This window comes from Coccinella septempunctata, chromosome 5 (assembly GCF_907165205.1).
Source record: "Coccinella septempunctata chromosome 5, icCocSept1.1, whole genome shotgun sequence".
NCBI classification, from domain to species: domain Eukaryota; kingdom Metazoa; phylum Arthropoda; class Insecta; order Coleoptera; family Coccinellidae; genus Coccinella; species Coccinella septempunctata.
In genome coordinates this window covers 11,896,282-11,911,243 of record NC_058193.1, presented here as the reverse complement: position 1 = coordinate 11,911,243, position 14,962 = coordinate 11,896,282, and the positions used below count along the sequence as shown (strand labels likewise).

General features: G+C 34.8%; 1 protein-coding gene across 1 annotated transcript in view; it reads right to left on the bottom strand.

Annotated features, from left to right (window-relative positions):
* Positions 1–3,739: 3,739 nt before the first annotated feature.
* Positions 3,740–14,962, bottom strand: part of LOC123314006 (cAMP-specific 3',5'-cyclic phosphodiesterase-like) — a 48,419-nt gene continuing 37,196 nt past the window's right edge. The window contains exons 4-5 of the mRNA XM_044899118.1: positions 5,146–5,328; positions 3,740–5,050 (exon numbers count right to left, since the gene is read on the bottom strand). Of these exons, the coding sequence (XP_044755053.1) occupies positions 4,982–5,050; positions 5,146–5,328 (252 nt within the window). The 3' untranslated portion in view covers positions 3,740–4,981. The remainder of the gene's footprint in view (positions 5,051–5,145; positions 5,329–14,962) is intronic.

Here is a 14,962-nt window from a genome sequence, read left to right as displayed (position 1 = left end):
AACTCTAAGAGAATCAATTCATGAAGAAAACTCCTATAGTCCCGAAGTTATTTCGAAATTATTGAAGTCATTTTACGTTGACAATATCCTTATAAGTGTACAAAACGAAGAAGCTCTCAACCAATTTATTGAACAGTCAACTAAAATTCTGGCTGATGGAAAGTTCGAGTTGAGAGGGTGGGAGCATTCTTTGCCAGAAAATGTCGAAGTCGAAGCAAAAAGTAACATCCTTGGACTCATCTGGAATCGTAAATTGGACACCTTAGAACTTTTTCTAGAATGGTTTGATAAAATGGATGTAGGACTGATAACTAAAAGAACTATATTATCTGCAGCACACAAACTGTTTGATCCAATTGGTTTCTCATGTTCAGTGACACTGATCCCAAAAATTTTGCTCCAAAGGACTTGGTCTACGAAATTGGGATGGGATTTGGAAGTTGATGAAGTAGTTCAAGAATTATTCCTGAAGTGGTTACAAGAACTACCATATTTGACATCCGTTAAGATTCCTCAGTGGATATCTTTAGATTCCACTATATTGACCACTCAATCTGTACATGTTTTCTGTGATGCAAGTGCAGATGCCTATGCAGCTTGTATTTTTCTCAGAACAGAAACTGGTGATGGTTTTGAGATTAATCGAAGGAAAATCTAGAGTAGCACCTATTAAAAAATTAACCATACCACGTCTCGAACTTTTGGCTGCAACAATTGGAGTGAGAATATTTCGAAATTTCCAGACAAACTATGAAATCAACCTTCAAGCATTTTTTTGGTCAGACTCCTCAACTGTTTTATCTTGGATCAAAAGGAAAGAAAATGGTAAACCTTTCATCTGGAACCATGTTGAAGAAATAAAACGTTTTTCTAAACCTATAGACTGGTATAATGTTCCTGTTGATATGAATTCAGATCTTCCATCACGAGGATGTTCTGCTAAATCACTAGCTGATAGAAGATGGTGGGAGGGTTCAAAATGGTTATGTGATCCAATTTCCCAATCCTAGTGAGAATTTTGATAGTAATGAAGACGAAAATAAACTGCGAAAGAAGAAAAACTGTTGTTTCCTCGTTGTCTGTGTCTGAAGATTTTGTATGGTACTACAAGTACTTTTCGAAATTCAGCAAAATCGTCAAGATGGTCGCATGGATCCAACGATTTGTCAATAATAGCAGAAAGAAAAACACTGAAGATTCAAAATTTCTGACTGTTGATGAACTGGAAGTATCAAGAAAACTAGTAATTCGTTTAATACAAGAAGGAAGTTTTGAGTCTGTAGAAGATCCCAAATTATCATCATTATGTCCCTTTACTGATAACCAAGGACTGATCAGATTGCGAACAAAAATTTCAGATAGAACTGATGCAGAGGATTTTCGTATGCCATTTGTATTCCCCACAAACCATGAAGTTGTGAAACGTTTGATTTTCGAAGAACATATAAAGAATAATCATGTTGGAGTACAAGGATTGATGAGTATTCTTAGAGCGAATTATTGGATTTTTAAAAGTAGACGCACTATTAGATCCGTTATCAGTAGTTGCATCTCTTGTAAGCGATTTAGATGCAAACTTCTCAAATGTACTGCCATAAGTTTACCAGAAAACAGAGTCCGTGATGCTGCTGCATTCGAGATTGTGGGTATAGATTTAGCAGGACCTTTGTACCTTAAATCAAATAAGAAAGTGTGGATTGTTTTATATACTTGTGCTGTCTATCGCGCTGTTCATCTTGAATTAACATCGTCCTTGTCAAGTAATGCGTTTCTACAGACATTGAGAAGATTCATCGCTCGTCAAGGTAGACCTTCAACAATCTATACAGATTGCGGAACGAATTTCATTGGATGTGCAAACGCCTTGCAAGAAATAAACTGGTTGGATGTAGCTGAAAACTGTACGAAATTACAGCAAATAAAATGGAAGCTGAATCCTCCAACAGCTGCGTGGTGGGGAGGTTGGTGGGAGCGGCTTATAAGATTATTGAAAGATTTGTTATGAACAAGTCTTGATTTCGAAGAACTGCAGATTGCTGATGAAGCAGTTTTGAACGCTCGCCCATTGACATACATGTCCGAAGATCCAAACGATTGTATTGTTCTCGCGCCAGCAATGTTCTTACAAGACATCAAAGTTGGAGTAATTGATCTTGATTTAGTTGAAGCCAAAGATCTTAGCAGACGATTCAAGTATCGTTTGAAACTAAAAAATGATTTGAACAGAGAATTCAAGTCAGAATATTTAGGCCGACTTACTCTCTTCTCAAAGAAAACCTCAACTGAAAACAATCGGAATTGGAGACATTGTTCTGGTCTCGGATTTAAAAAAAAAGAAATTGGAATGGCCCATAGGTCGAGTTGTTGAAACTATTTCTGGACGTGATGGAAGAGTGAGGTTGGTCAAGTTGAAAACTGCCACAGGTGAATTACTGAGACCAGTACAACGTATTTCATTACTGGAAATGAAAAGGTCATTAGATTCACCAAGACTAGCAGTGCCAGAAAAGAAAAGCGATAATCATACCAAAGGTGAAGAGGAACAGTTATCAAAAAGATCGTTAACTAGAGATCCGGTAGTTAGAACGAGATCAGGAAAACCTGTAAAAGTTCCTGAAAGATTTGGACATTGATTGTGTCATTACTTCGATGTATGAATGACACAAGGTGGGAGTGTGTTGGAATTAAGAGTTGTCAGGATGTGTGATGTTTTTTGAGTAGAACATGTCATAGTTGTCACATACATATATTGAAATAAAAGTTGTTGATATAAGAAGTAGATTTGGCCCTCAATTCAAAAAGGTACATCCCATATCTGATAGCTAGGGAACTACAGACTGAGGAAACATCAGTTCCAACACCAACATATAGTGATTTTGTCATACACCTTGGATGTAAAAATGAATTGTGTTATTTTTAAGAAAACCACAATTTTATTATTATTTTTTGTGCTCTTTGTTATAGCATTTTATAGAGTGCGTATGACTGACATAATTAATTTCAAAATTGCAATTTTCTGTCATTGAATATTTCATTTCGATTCATTGTATTCAATTCTCACTTAGTAGAAGAGATGGCATTGTTTTTGATTTCATTACAAGTCAGTAATTGGAACTTTGTTTATGCTAGTTGGTAGATAATATTTGAAATATTGTATCCATTACAGGTAATGACATCAGAAAAACCTATTTCTTCAATAAAGAATAAAGAATTGATTAAATTCTTATAATTTTACTTCATGCGAGTATCTATTTATTATGTGAAGTGTTTGATGTACAATAAAGATTTTATTTTACCATCTTCAACTCAATCATTTGGTAACAGTTCACTTTCAAGTAATAGCCAAAAATCTCAACACTCAGATTTTTGAATAATGGTTTTTTTTCCTTCGTGAGGATGATTTTGTTCTAATTCATGATCCGGTTGTTGTTTCAAGTTTTGTACTGTTGAGTTAATCTTAACTTTAACACATAGTGGATGCTGTATTGGACATTGGTCTGTATGCATCTCTGTATTTCCTAATAAATAAAAAATGAATATAATGCCTTACCTAGCCAAGAAACACATGTGTTTTCTGCCTGATCAAATTATACTATCTTTTCGTTCATAGTTTTTTGAAATATGTTGAAACTAATGAAATTTGTTGTGAATATTCATTATTATTCATATTATCATTGGAGAGTATCCAAATAAACTAATAAAAAGGAAATAAATAGGTAAGTGCAATGAAACTCCACGATTAGGAGGAAAACCATCTTATAAACCAATTGGATCACAATGAAGGCATTTTCAGAAATAAACATAATGTAACAATATAATATGGAAGAATCATTCAATAAATCAACTAACACTACTAATTGCAAAATTCTTCATACTGAATCGACAAACAAGAACCATTCCATTTCAACCAATGTTTCGAAAAATCTTTTCTAATATAAAAAAGTTGAAGTCAAAGACATACAAAATGGAGAGAGCTTTTCTTTGTGTAGTTATAGACATGACATGACACGTATTTGTAGTAATAACTATGCATATACATGGGCTCCGAGTATTACATTTATAGACAGAAATGATGATTATATTTACAAGGATATTGAATTCGAACATAAATGAAAAATGAGAGTATGTAAATATAAAGGGATTAATTTATAAAGGGCAAAAATAAGGGAACCAAATGAGGCCACAATTGTTTGAATCATTTTCCAAATATAGTATCGCCATTTGTGAGAAATATTATATCGAAAGGGTCTACAAAGTAATGCAGTTATTCAATTTTGACACAAATATCAAATTGGTTAGTTCTCTTTACAAGCATTATCATCTTTTATGAACTTCAGCACAAAAATATTTCAGATCGCATAAAGTATCAAGAGTTCCTTTGATCTATCGGAAATAAACGTAATTTTGAAAAGAAACTGACGGCCGTTTTCAAAAGCATGATAGAGGAAGCCATTTTGACACCTATCCACATATCAAAGAAACGAAATCAGAAGGTTTTTTTAACTTCTATGGTAATTGAAAATATGGCTGGATAGGTTAATTGAAAACGGCCGTAGATCAGAATTTGTATTATCTCGTAATATGGGATCACAACACCAACATACGCATTACAATAGTTTGTAGACCCTTACATAAAACTGTTTTAGAATTTTTCCATATAAATATAGCCGTACATTATATGATAAGCTCAAATTTTTTTTAATCGTATGAATATGAGTATGAGTATGAAGAATGAGGATGACGAAAGATAGAGCTCCACCTCAAAAGATGCATTGTTTTTTGGTGATTGTAGTAAATCGTTTAAACAACGGTTCAGAGATTCAGTCAAGCGGTGCTTTTTTGATTAGTAAATATTTAGGTTAGTTCCGCGCCTGCGCGGCTAGGGTAGAACGTCAGTGGGGACGACCAGCGTCTCCTACTTGACACGCCACCACTGCTGCACCTTCTCGGTGAGCTTTTTGCAGAGGCCAGCGAATCTCCGTCACATTGGAGCTTCCGAGCTAGCAGAAGCTTCACCTTCGCCTTCTCCCTCACCTTCTTCCAATGTAACCTGTCAAAAATAAGCAATAAATTTGAATTTCATTATAGGCTGTGCCGTATTCATTCACGCAAGTTCGATTGAGGATATCAGTAAATTTTGTTTACCTGAAATCTTATTCCAGGCCTTTGCCCGTCACCGATATCGTCAGCAGGTGGACTAGGTGGTATGGCGGCCTGATAATAATCCCTGTTCTCCTCCAACGTATCTAATATGTCTTGGGCATCTGGATGGACCAGATCAGCCCAAGTTTCCCACAATGGGTGAACAATATAATCTATAAAACCGACCTGAAATAAATGGCTAGATGTTAGAAATCTAGTTTCAATTGAAATGTGAAAATTGTCATGTTATGTTAAGGTTAATTATTTACAAATAATATTGAATTAGAATAATTTTTTGCTTTATGTTTGCATAAAGAAGATTCACCTCTGAAATGTTTGCATCATCAATATTCTGTGGTTGCATGTTAGCGTCGGTTCGACGAATTGTGTCGTTTGATTGGTGTAAATAAAAGGTTAGTTGCTATGGATAGTAGTATTAGTAGTAAACTTCATTGAAACAATGTTTGAAAGGGCTAACGACCTAGGTCTTCCTGCCATTTGCTATGGATAGGTAGTAAAATTAATTTCGAATATAGTTAGTCTGGTCAGAATTGTAATCATGATTGAGTTACAGACAGAATAAAATTATACCAAATATACAGTTGTATTTTGTATTCAGTTCGAAATCCTCATTTTTTCACTGCAAAGCAATAACAGGTTATGGTGCCCAGAAAGGAAGTAGAGTAATTTATCTTTAAAAGGAAGTTGTTGGGTCAAGACGTTGCGGCAAGGTGATGAAACAAAAGAATCGTTCCACCCAGATTCATAGAAGAACAGTCTTGTTCGGGAAGAGGAAATTTTGAGGATCGTCGTCCAGCTACTCGAATCTTCAGGCGTTCACGCAAGTGTTTAATTTTAATAACTAAACATTAGAGTATCAAAATGGATAATATAAAATCTCTAATGGAAATGCTTCTATAAAATTCTCAAGGTACTGTTAACTGTAATTCTTGGCATATTAAGTTGAATCTGATTTTACGTACTAAGAAATTGTTTAATGTAGCCCCTGGGGTTACACAGATGCCTGCAAGTTATGATTCAAGTATGACTGCTCGGTTAGAGAAAGACTTGGAGGCACAAGCTTTAATTGGTTTGAATGTCAGTAGTTAATTTCTAATAAAATTGTGAATTGTTGACAGCATGTAAAATATTTGAGATGGAGGTTTTTAGCTATTCATATAAAGCAAGTATGTCTGCTGTAAGTAATTGTATGGATATTGTGCAGATTGCAAAAATCGATTGAAATTCATTCTGGGAGGATTCTGCATTTCCTGAAACTTTTCAGGGTTTTCACTCCCAATCTTTGAGAGAAAATCAATTGAAAAAATTAAATGAACGATTTGCTCCTGCGTAAATTCTTGCACTTCCTTGTCAGGAGCAAATCAACTAGAAAAAATTTGTTGCCTGACAATGAACTGAAAATAAAGAACTGAAATTATAATTTTATATTGTGGCGATATGTAGATGATATTTTTGTGATTTGGCAATATGGTAGAGATGAACTAAATAATTTTTTTGATCATATCAACAACAAAGAACCTACAATGAAATTCACAATGCAATTAGAGCAGGACAACAAAATTTCATTCTTGGATGTTTCAATAAAAAAGTTTTCGAATTATTTTGAAACGAGCGTATACCGAAAAAAGACACATACTAATGGATATTTGAATTTTTATTCCAATCACCAAGTAATTGTCGAAAGAGGTATTATTAAAACACTTTATGATAGAGCTAATTTAATTTCATCTACACCTGAAATTAGAAATAATGAAATTGACTTCATTAAACATTTTTTTAGGGATAATCAATATCCGATAATTTTATTGAAAAAACAATATTAAATTCAAAAAGAAAAATGACTAACCAAAATCATAATAATGAGCAGAACAACCAACAAACCGTCAAGTACAACCAAATTTATTGAACGTAATTCCTTATATTAACGGCCTTTCAAAAAAAAAATAGAAGAATCGGTTCCAAATTCAAAATAAGAACTGTTCTCGAAACGCGAAATGATTTAAGATCTGTATTAACAAAAACTAAACCTATGAACGAAAAACAAAAATCAAAAAATTGTATTTACAATATTCCCTTTATTTTCATTTCATTTCATATTTCTTGGTAATCACATCATCCCGGCTAGCAGCCCCTGTAAACCAGAATGACGGTAATCTAGTCTCAGCACACTGAGGCTATGTACCCAATCTCAGTTAAGATCTTGGTCGTTGTATTCTTGGGATCCCGAGGAACTGCAGGAGGCTTGGTGGAACCAATCCCCAAAAATAGTCTTCAACAAGTCACGTGATGTTCAATAATCACAAAGTAGCAACAAAATCAATTAACTATTCACAACACTTACATCAAATTAATTTCAATTAATATCTTAGTCGTTGAGTTAGATTACTGTTTTCAAATATTTCTACTTTTTGAAGCTCCAAAATGGGACCCGTGGAAAAGTACGCATCAAGCCGTCACAACCATTTTGGAACTCCCTTCCCTGTATTTGTGAAAGATTAAAGAGTCTACGTGTATTTTATCGGATCAAAATAATAATTTGGCAAATTGCTCGGTAGAAATAGATCATATTTGGATCAATTTACTGAAAAAGGAACTGTCATCCGGTAATTTTAAAATTAAATGAATCAACGTTTCTATGCAGTCTCTGTTTCTATGTATTAACAATTAATGTCAAACAAGAGATACAATTGAGAAGATTTTTGAAAATTGATTTTCGTCTGATGAAGGAGTCTGATATAGACTGCGAAACGTTACAATACAAAATTATAATTTCAAAGTTCTTTATTTTCAGTTCATTGTCAGGCAACAATTTTTTCTAGTTGATTTGCTCCTGACCAATTAGTGCAAGAATTGGCCCAGGAGCAAATCGTTTATTTCATTTTCTTAATTGATTTTTTTTTAGAGAATGGGAGTGAAAACCCTGAAAAGTTTCAGGAAATGCAGATTGCAGAAAGCTTAGAAATGGAAGGTGAAGAGATCCAAAAAAAATGGATAATGACAAGAATATCAGGAATATTACCATCGAAGTTAAATTATCTTCGCACAGCATGGGACAATATCAGTAAAGGGGAAAAAGATACAGATGTTCTTATCGAGAGAATTCTTCTAGAAGAAGATAGAAACAGTCAGAGTGAGCAAGTCAAAGAAAATGTAAGTCATAATGCAATTATGTCAGTTCAAGAAACAAAGTCGAACAGACAAGAAAGATCAACTCAGGAGTGCTCCAAATGTGGTAAGAAAGGACATATAAAAATTCTGCAACGGTAAACCTTCTAAAAAAGGTCATTTTGCCAAGGAATGCCCGAACGGTAATAGAAATGACAAAGGTGAGAAGACTGTAGCAAATCGTAGAGCCATGGTCAGCATTGGTCTGTCAACTATCGGTTCAGATGGTATTTGCCTGGATAAAGACAAGAACGCATGGTATCAGAGTTCTAGAGACACGCAGCACATGACTTTTCATAGGGAATGGATGAACCACTTCATTAGATTCGAACAGCCAATAACCATTGTAATTGGTGCTCTACAAAACTTCTAGGAATTGGGAATCCGTCATGAAAAATCAGTGGCTTATTGTCTATAGCAGAATACTAGAATCAAAGGAGAGATGAGGACATTTGTAGAGTCAGCTAGATCTGCTATCCATGCCAGAGGGTTAAATGAGAATTTTTGGGCTGAAGCAATCAATTATGCTGTGTTTACATTGAATCAAACTGAAACAAGCTCTGTAATAGGCAAGAATCCTGCAGATCTGTGGTATGGACGAAGAATAGGTATCAACAAGTTGCACAGTTTTGGATGCGAATGTTATGTACTCATGCCTGCACATAAAAGTACCAAAGCGGAGAAGAAATCAAGAAAAAAAATTTTTAATGGGTATAATGTCGACGCGTCAATCTATAGCATTTTTATACCAGATTATAGAGATACTATAAATTCTGACAATGTAATATTTGATGAAAAGCATGGAACTGGTCCGTCAATAGAAACTGAACTGAACCCTGCAAATACACCGAATGAAACATTATCGGAAGAATATGAGTTGAATAGTGAGAACAGTAATGAGGAAAATTTTTAAGATTCAATTGAAAGGAAAACCAACGGAGAGGAAAGTGTTGAGCGGCTGTCACTAAGAAATCTTCCTGATCGCAATCGATTGAAGAAACCAGTGAAGTATGCTGACTATGAACCTGATGGATCTATTTCTGAAAATAGAGAACATGAACACGCCATGATAGGAGGAGAAATCTTAAAAATCGATATAAAAGAAGCACTGAAAGACACAAGATGGAAAGAAGATTTACAAAAAGAATATTCTCTGATGAATATGAAAACTTGGAGACTTGTGAATCCACCAAAAGATGCAAGAATTATGACATGTCGTTGAGTATTGAGAGAACAACTAGACGGAAGATTGAAGCAAGACTTGTAATACGTGGTTATGAACAAATTGCAGGAGTAGACTACAATACTTCTTTTAGTCCTGTAGCACGTCATGCATCGATAAGACTATCTTAAAGGAATGAAGATAAAAACTCTTGATATAAAAACTGCATTCCTGCAAGGAAAGTTAGACGAAAAAATATATATGTTCCAACCTGAAGCATTTGATGATGAAACTAATCGTGTATTCAGATTACAGAAGAGCTTATATGAATTAAAGCAAGCACCAAAGAATTGGAACGTGTGTCAATTTTTTTTAAATCAATTGGATATGAAAATACTGATGATGATCCATGCATTTATTATAATGAAAACCGAAGCATTATTATAGCCTTGTTTGTTGATGATGGTTTCAATATAGGATTGGAGTTGATGTACATAATGCAAGTACTAAAAACATTAACGAAGAATTTGAAATTACATTTGAGCACAGCCCTCAAAATGCATTTAATTATTTAGGAATGAGAATTTTAGTGAAGAAAGATGGAATTGTAACTAGTCAATCGAAATATACTGAAGGAATTCTTAAGCGTTTTGGTTTTGAAAATTCCAGCGCAACATCAACACCTATGGAAAGGGGAATACTGACAGGAAATGGAAATTATGTCAATGACATAAACGACATTGTCGAAAAATGAACCCTACCGAGAAGCACTGGGAAGTTTGCTATACTTAGCAAACATTTTACGACCTGACATTAGTTTAGCTGTGAACTATTTGAGTAGGTTCTGTGAGAAACCAATGACTAGTCATTGGAAGGTGGTAAAACGAATTTTTTTATATTTGAATGGAGGAGATGAACTCATTGCCTATACAAATTCAGATTATGGAGGCGATAATATCACTGGACATTCAACCTTTGGGGTTTTGATTATAAGAGGAGGACCAATTGTCTGGTATACACAAAAGCAACGTTTAGTTGAAACGTCTACAGCTGAAGCGGAATATCGTGCAGCTGTGTCATCTATCGATAAAATTTGTTGGATACGACGATTGGGACACGAACTTCGAATTCTGAATGTGGGCCAGCCTACACCATTATATATCGACAATCAATCAGAAATACATATGTTGAAGAAGACTTATGAGGGAAAAATAACCAAAGGCAGGAAGCATACTGATATCTCTCGAAAGTTTATACAGGAGCTTATTAATAGAACAATACAGTTAGAGCACGTAAGAAGTTCTGAACAACTTGTAGATATAATAACAGAACCTCTTATCAGAAAAACCTTTGAGAAGCTTAGGGAAAAATAATTAAGCAGGAGTGTTGAGGTTAATTATTTTTAATTGAATTAGAATGATTTTTTGATTCATGTTTGTATAAAGAAGATCCACATCTGAAATGTTCTCATCATCAATATTCTGTGGTTGCATGATAGCGTCGGTTCGACGAATTGTGTCGTTTGATTGGTGTAAATAAAGAGTTAGTTACCAAATATTATAGAGTAGAAAGATAGGAAACGAAGCGACTAAAGATATGTGAGCGCCATCTGTGTTTCAAATGTGTTTTTAAGGCCCTAAGACTGGTTAAAATATTAATTCGAGGGACAGATGAAATTTTGTGATATGTCAGATGGCCATTTTGATCAAAGAGGTTTTGAATGTTTTGATTTTCATATCGCCTTTTTTATATCAAGCTCGTTCTAGTTGCTGATTCTTGAAATTTTTGTCCGATTTCTTGTCGAAAACCTCAAAATATCGTTTGAAAATTCATGTATGGTGAAGAACTGTGGGTCAAATAAAACAAATTTCACTAAGGAAAATGTAAATGTAGGTATTAATATTGGTAACATGTGACTCATTCATTCATTTGACATTTATTTTACGATGTGGATAAAATTTTCAGGGTGTAAAGGCCTGCAAATACTACTAACTACACCATGTGCAATGAACATTCTACTGCAAGTCGATTGAGAACTGTTCATCCACGACAATTGTTGTATGCAAGAAGCATACCTTGCAAGATGGGCCAATTTAGGAGAAATTATGACTTTTATACGTCCATTCAAAGATTCTCAATTGCTACTCCTTCAATATATTCAGAAATGGAAAGATTTTATTGATTTTGTTTCGGGTATCGAGGAACTGTCAAATTGTTATTTGGAAAGTCAAAGTTCTATGAAACCTGCAGTGAGTGTTTCGTTTATTCATTAATCAATTCGTATACTGTGTCATAAAGAGACCATATCATAAAGAAATTCTACTGACGGGCTAATATGCAGGTCTTGTATACCTCAGTGAGGTTTTTTTTTAGTTGGGGTTCTGAAAATTCTGTAAATAATATGTAAGTAACTGAAATATGAATGCTATGATGATATATATTGAATACATATTTGTTTATATTAATTTCTGATATGAATTGTAGAAATTCAACTTAGTTTATTAATTCAAAGCACAACATATTGAACAGAAATAACACCTTTGACATATAGCAGATCACCATATACTTTTGTGTCCTAGTCAAAGCTCTATCTGTTGTCCATTTCAAGTTTTCGTGAATTTTTTAAAAATTGCAAATACAAATATAGCACATTCGACAGCGTGTTTCATTGATATCAATAGATTCTGACCAATGTTCAGATGGAAACTAACAACACCGTACTTTTGTTTTATTGCTCAGGATGTTTGTTTTATGGTCTCAACAAAGTCGATATTGAAATTCAAAACAAGGAATAGAATTCGAATTTCGCGCCCCTCTATTATAAAACAGAAAACTGTTACTAAACAGGTGTTCTGTATTGACAGTACGTTTTCAGCGCCATGTCATTGTATTATGTGTTTTCACTGACCAAAATGTAGTCGGTTTTTAGTACTAGAGATATGAGGGCGCTTCCTATCTTTCTACTCTATAATCTTCGTTAGTTGCTATGGATATGTGAAATTAATTAATTGATTTCGAATATAGTTACTCTGGTCAGAATTTTAATCAAGATTGAGTTACAGACAGAACAAACTTATACCAAGAATACATTTGTATTTTGTATTCAGTTCGAAATCCTTATTTTTTCACTGCAAATGAATAACAAATTACGAATATGGAGACATCGATCTAACATTACATTTGGAAACATTTATCGGTAAGGTGGTTGGGGTACCGTTCAAAATCGTCGTCATTAGCAGCAATGAGGCGCTATCGCGCAGGGAGAGCATTGAGAGCAATATACAGTACACTTGAACCTTGGGTGCTGATAGATTTCCTTTGATGAGGGTTGTTATTTATACACTAGCTGACCCGGCGAAATTTGTTCCGTCTTAGAGATACATAAAGTAGTACTAACCATTGGTATTTTTTCAAGCAGGATATATATTAGGTGAAATGAAAGTACAAAATACACAAAAAATTTAATTACATGGAGAAAGTATGTTGTATGAACATTGTTATTCACGAAATGAAGGTTTTCAGCCGCATGCAGACAGGAATTGAATTCTGAAAAAAGTACCACCCAGAGCAGGATTCGAACCTACGATCCCCGATTACCGGTCACTTACTCTCCCAACTGAGCTACCCGGGCTGACGTGAGGATCCATCTGCATTGTCTGGAAACCACTATCTTCAGAATTCACGTGTTAGTCTTATCACTACCGAACTGTGGCGTTCGAAAGTGTTTGGAAATGTTATAGGTGGAGGGGATCAACATTCGTTTTCAATGATCTTCTGGATTCAACATAATACATATCCATTTCCGGGTGCGTCGTCGACATATATGTTTGTTCAATGATCGGAGGTTCGCATCCAATCCCCGCTAATATAGCTATATGTGGACGACGCACCGGGAAATGGATATGTTGAATCCCGAAGATCATTGAAAACGAATGTTGATCCCCTCCACCTATAACATTTCTAATCGCTTTCGAACGCCACAGTTCGGAAGTTAAGATACTAACACGTGAATTCTGAAGATAGTGGTTTCCAGACAATGCAGATGGATCCTCAAGTCAGCCCGGGTAGCTCAGTTGGGAGAGTACCTGACCGGTAATCTACGTATGTTGTCAACGAAGTAAGACGCGCTCAGAGTTACTCGCAGATAAAATTATACTTAGGGTTAAAATAACTGTTAGAAAGTAAGTTTCAAGTTTCAAATCACGTACGTGAGTTGAAAGATCTAAGCCTGTCCAACCCCAATAATGATATATCCAATGAAAAACGAAATGACGAACATTTCGGAAGTATTTCAGAAAAAATCACAGCATTTGAGATAAACACTCAAAATTCCATTGATAACTTACGAACAGAAATCGCTAAACTACAATATCAATCTGAAATGTGCGAGAAAAAGATGGATGATCAAAAGCAGGTCGAACTCTTGAATGGTCTCGTTATCAGCGGTATCGCAGAAGAACCCGAAACAAACAATTTATGCGAAGTCGCGGCTGATGTTATTAATTCCCATATGCCGAACATTGGAATCACTGCAAATGACATTAATTACTGTTTTCGTCTGGGAAAGAAAGAAAATCGAAAATCAACGGGACCACGGCCTTTATCGATCATGTTTGTGGATAGATGGATGCGTAATAAAGTTTTCAACTCAAAAAAGGGCCTCAAGGGAACTCCTGTGGTTATAAACGAATGGTTAACTTCTGCTAGAATGAAAATCTTCAAGAAAACTTGTGAAGAAGCTGGCTTTAAGTCTACTCGGACAAGAAATGGACAAATCTATGCTATTATTTCTGAACGACCTTAAAATGTAGAGTTTCATGAACTCGCTGATAATATGGACTTGATTTGGGAGTCAACTTTGTATATGATTTAGCTTATTTCCAGATTCAGTATTTCGGAACACTGTTTCACTTTGTTTTTCTTTAAGTTCTTATCTCTCTGTTTCACTTTTCTTTTTTTTTTAAGATTCTTTATTTTCAAGATAGAGTTCGCTCTATAAATAATTTTACAATAAATAAATAAATAAATAGAAAAATTCAGATAGGATAGCTAATTGTTCATTAGGTCTTTCAAATTCACTTCCGTTGTAGGTGATTTAATCACTTTTGATGCTCGTATCATTTTCCTCTGAAATGTAAACGTATCCCACCGAATGTTAACTTCCAGACTTAAATGTGCCCATCTCAATGTTAGAGCTTTAATGGCTCACCTGACTGATTTCAAATGCATCTTATCATCAAATAATTTTGACATTGTGTGCGTCAGTGAAACTTGGTTGACTCCCAGCATATCAAATGATGATCTTGCTGTTATTGGATATAATTTTGTGCGCCAGGATAGAGAAAGTCGTGCGGGCGGAGTTGGTATTTTTGTGAGGAATCATTTGAATTTTACAGTTTTGCCAAGTGGTGCTGATATAGAGCAAATGTGGATTGAACTGAGGTTACCTGGGAAGAAAATCGCTATCTGTTC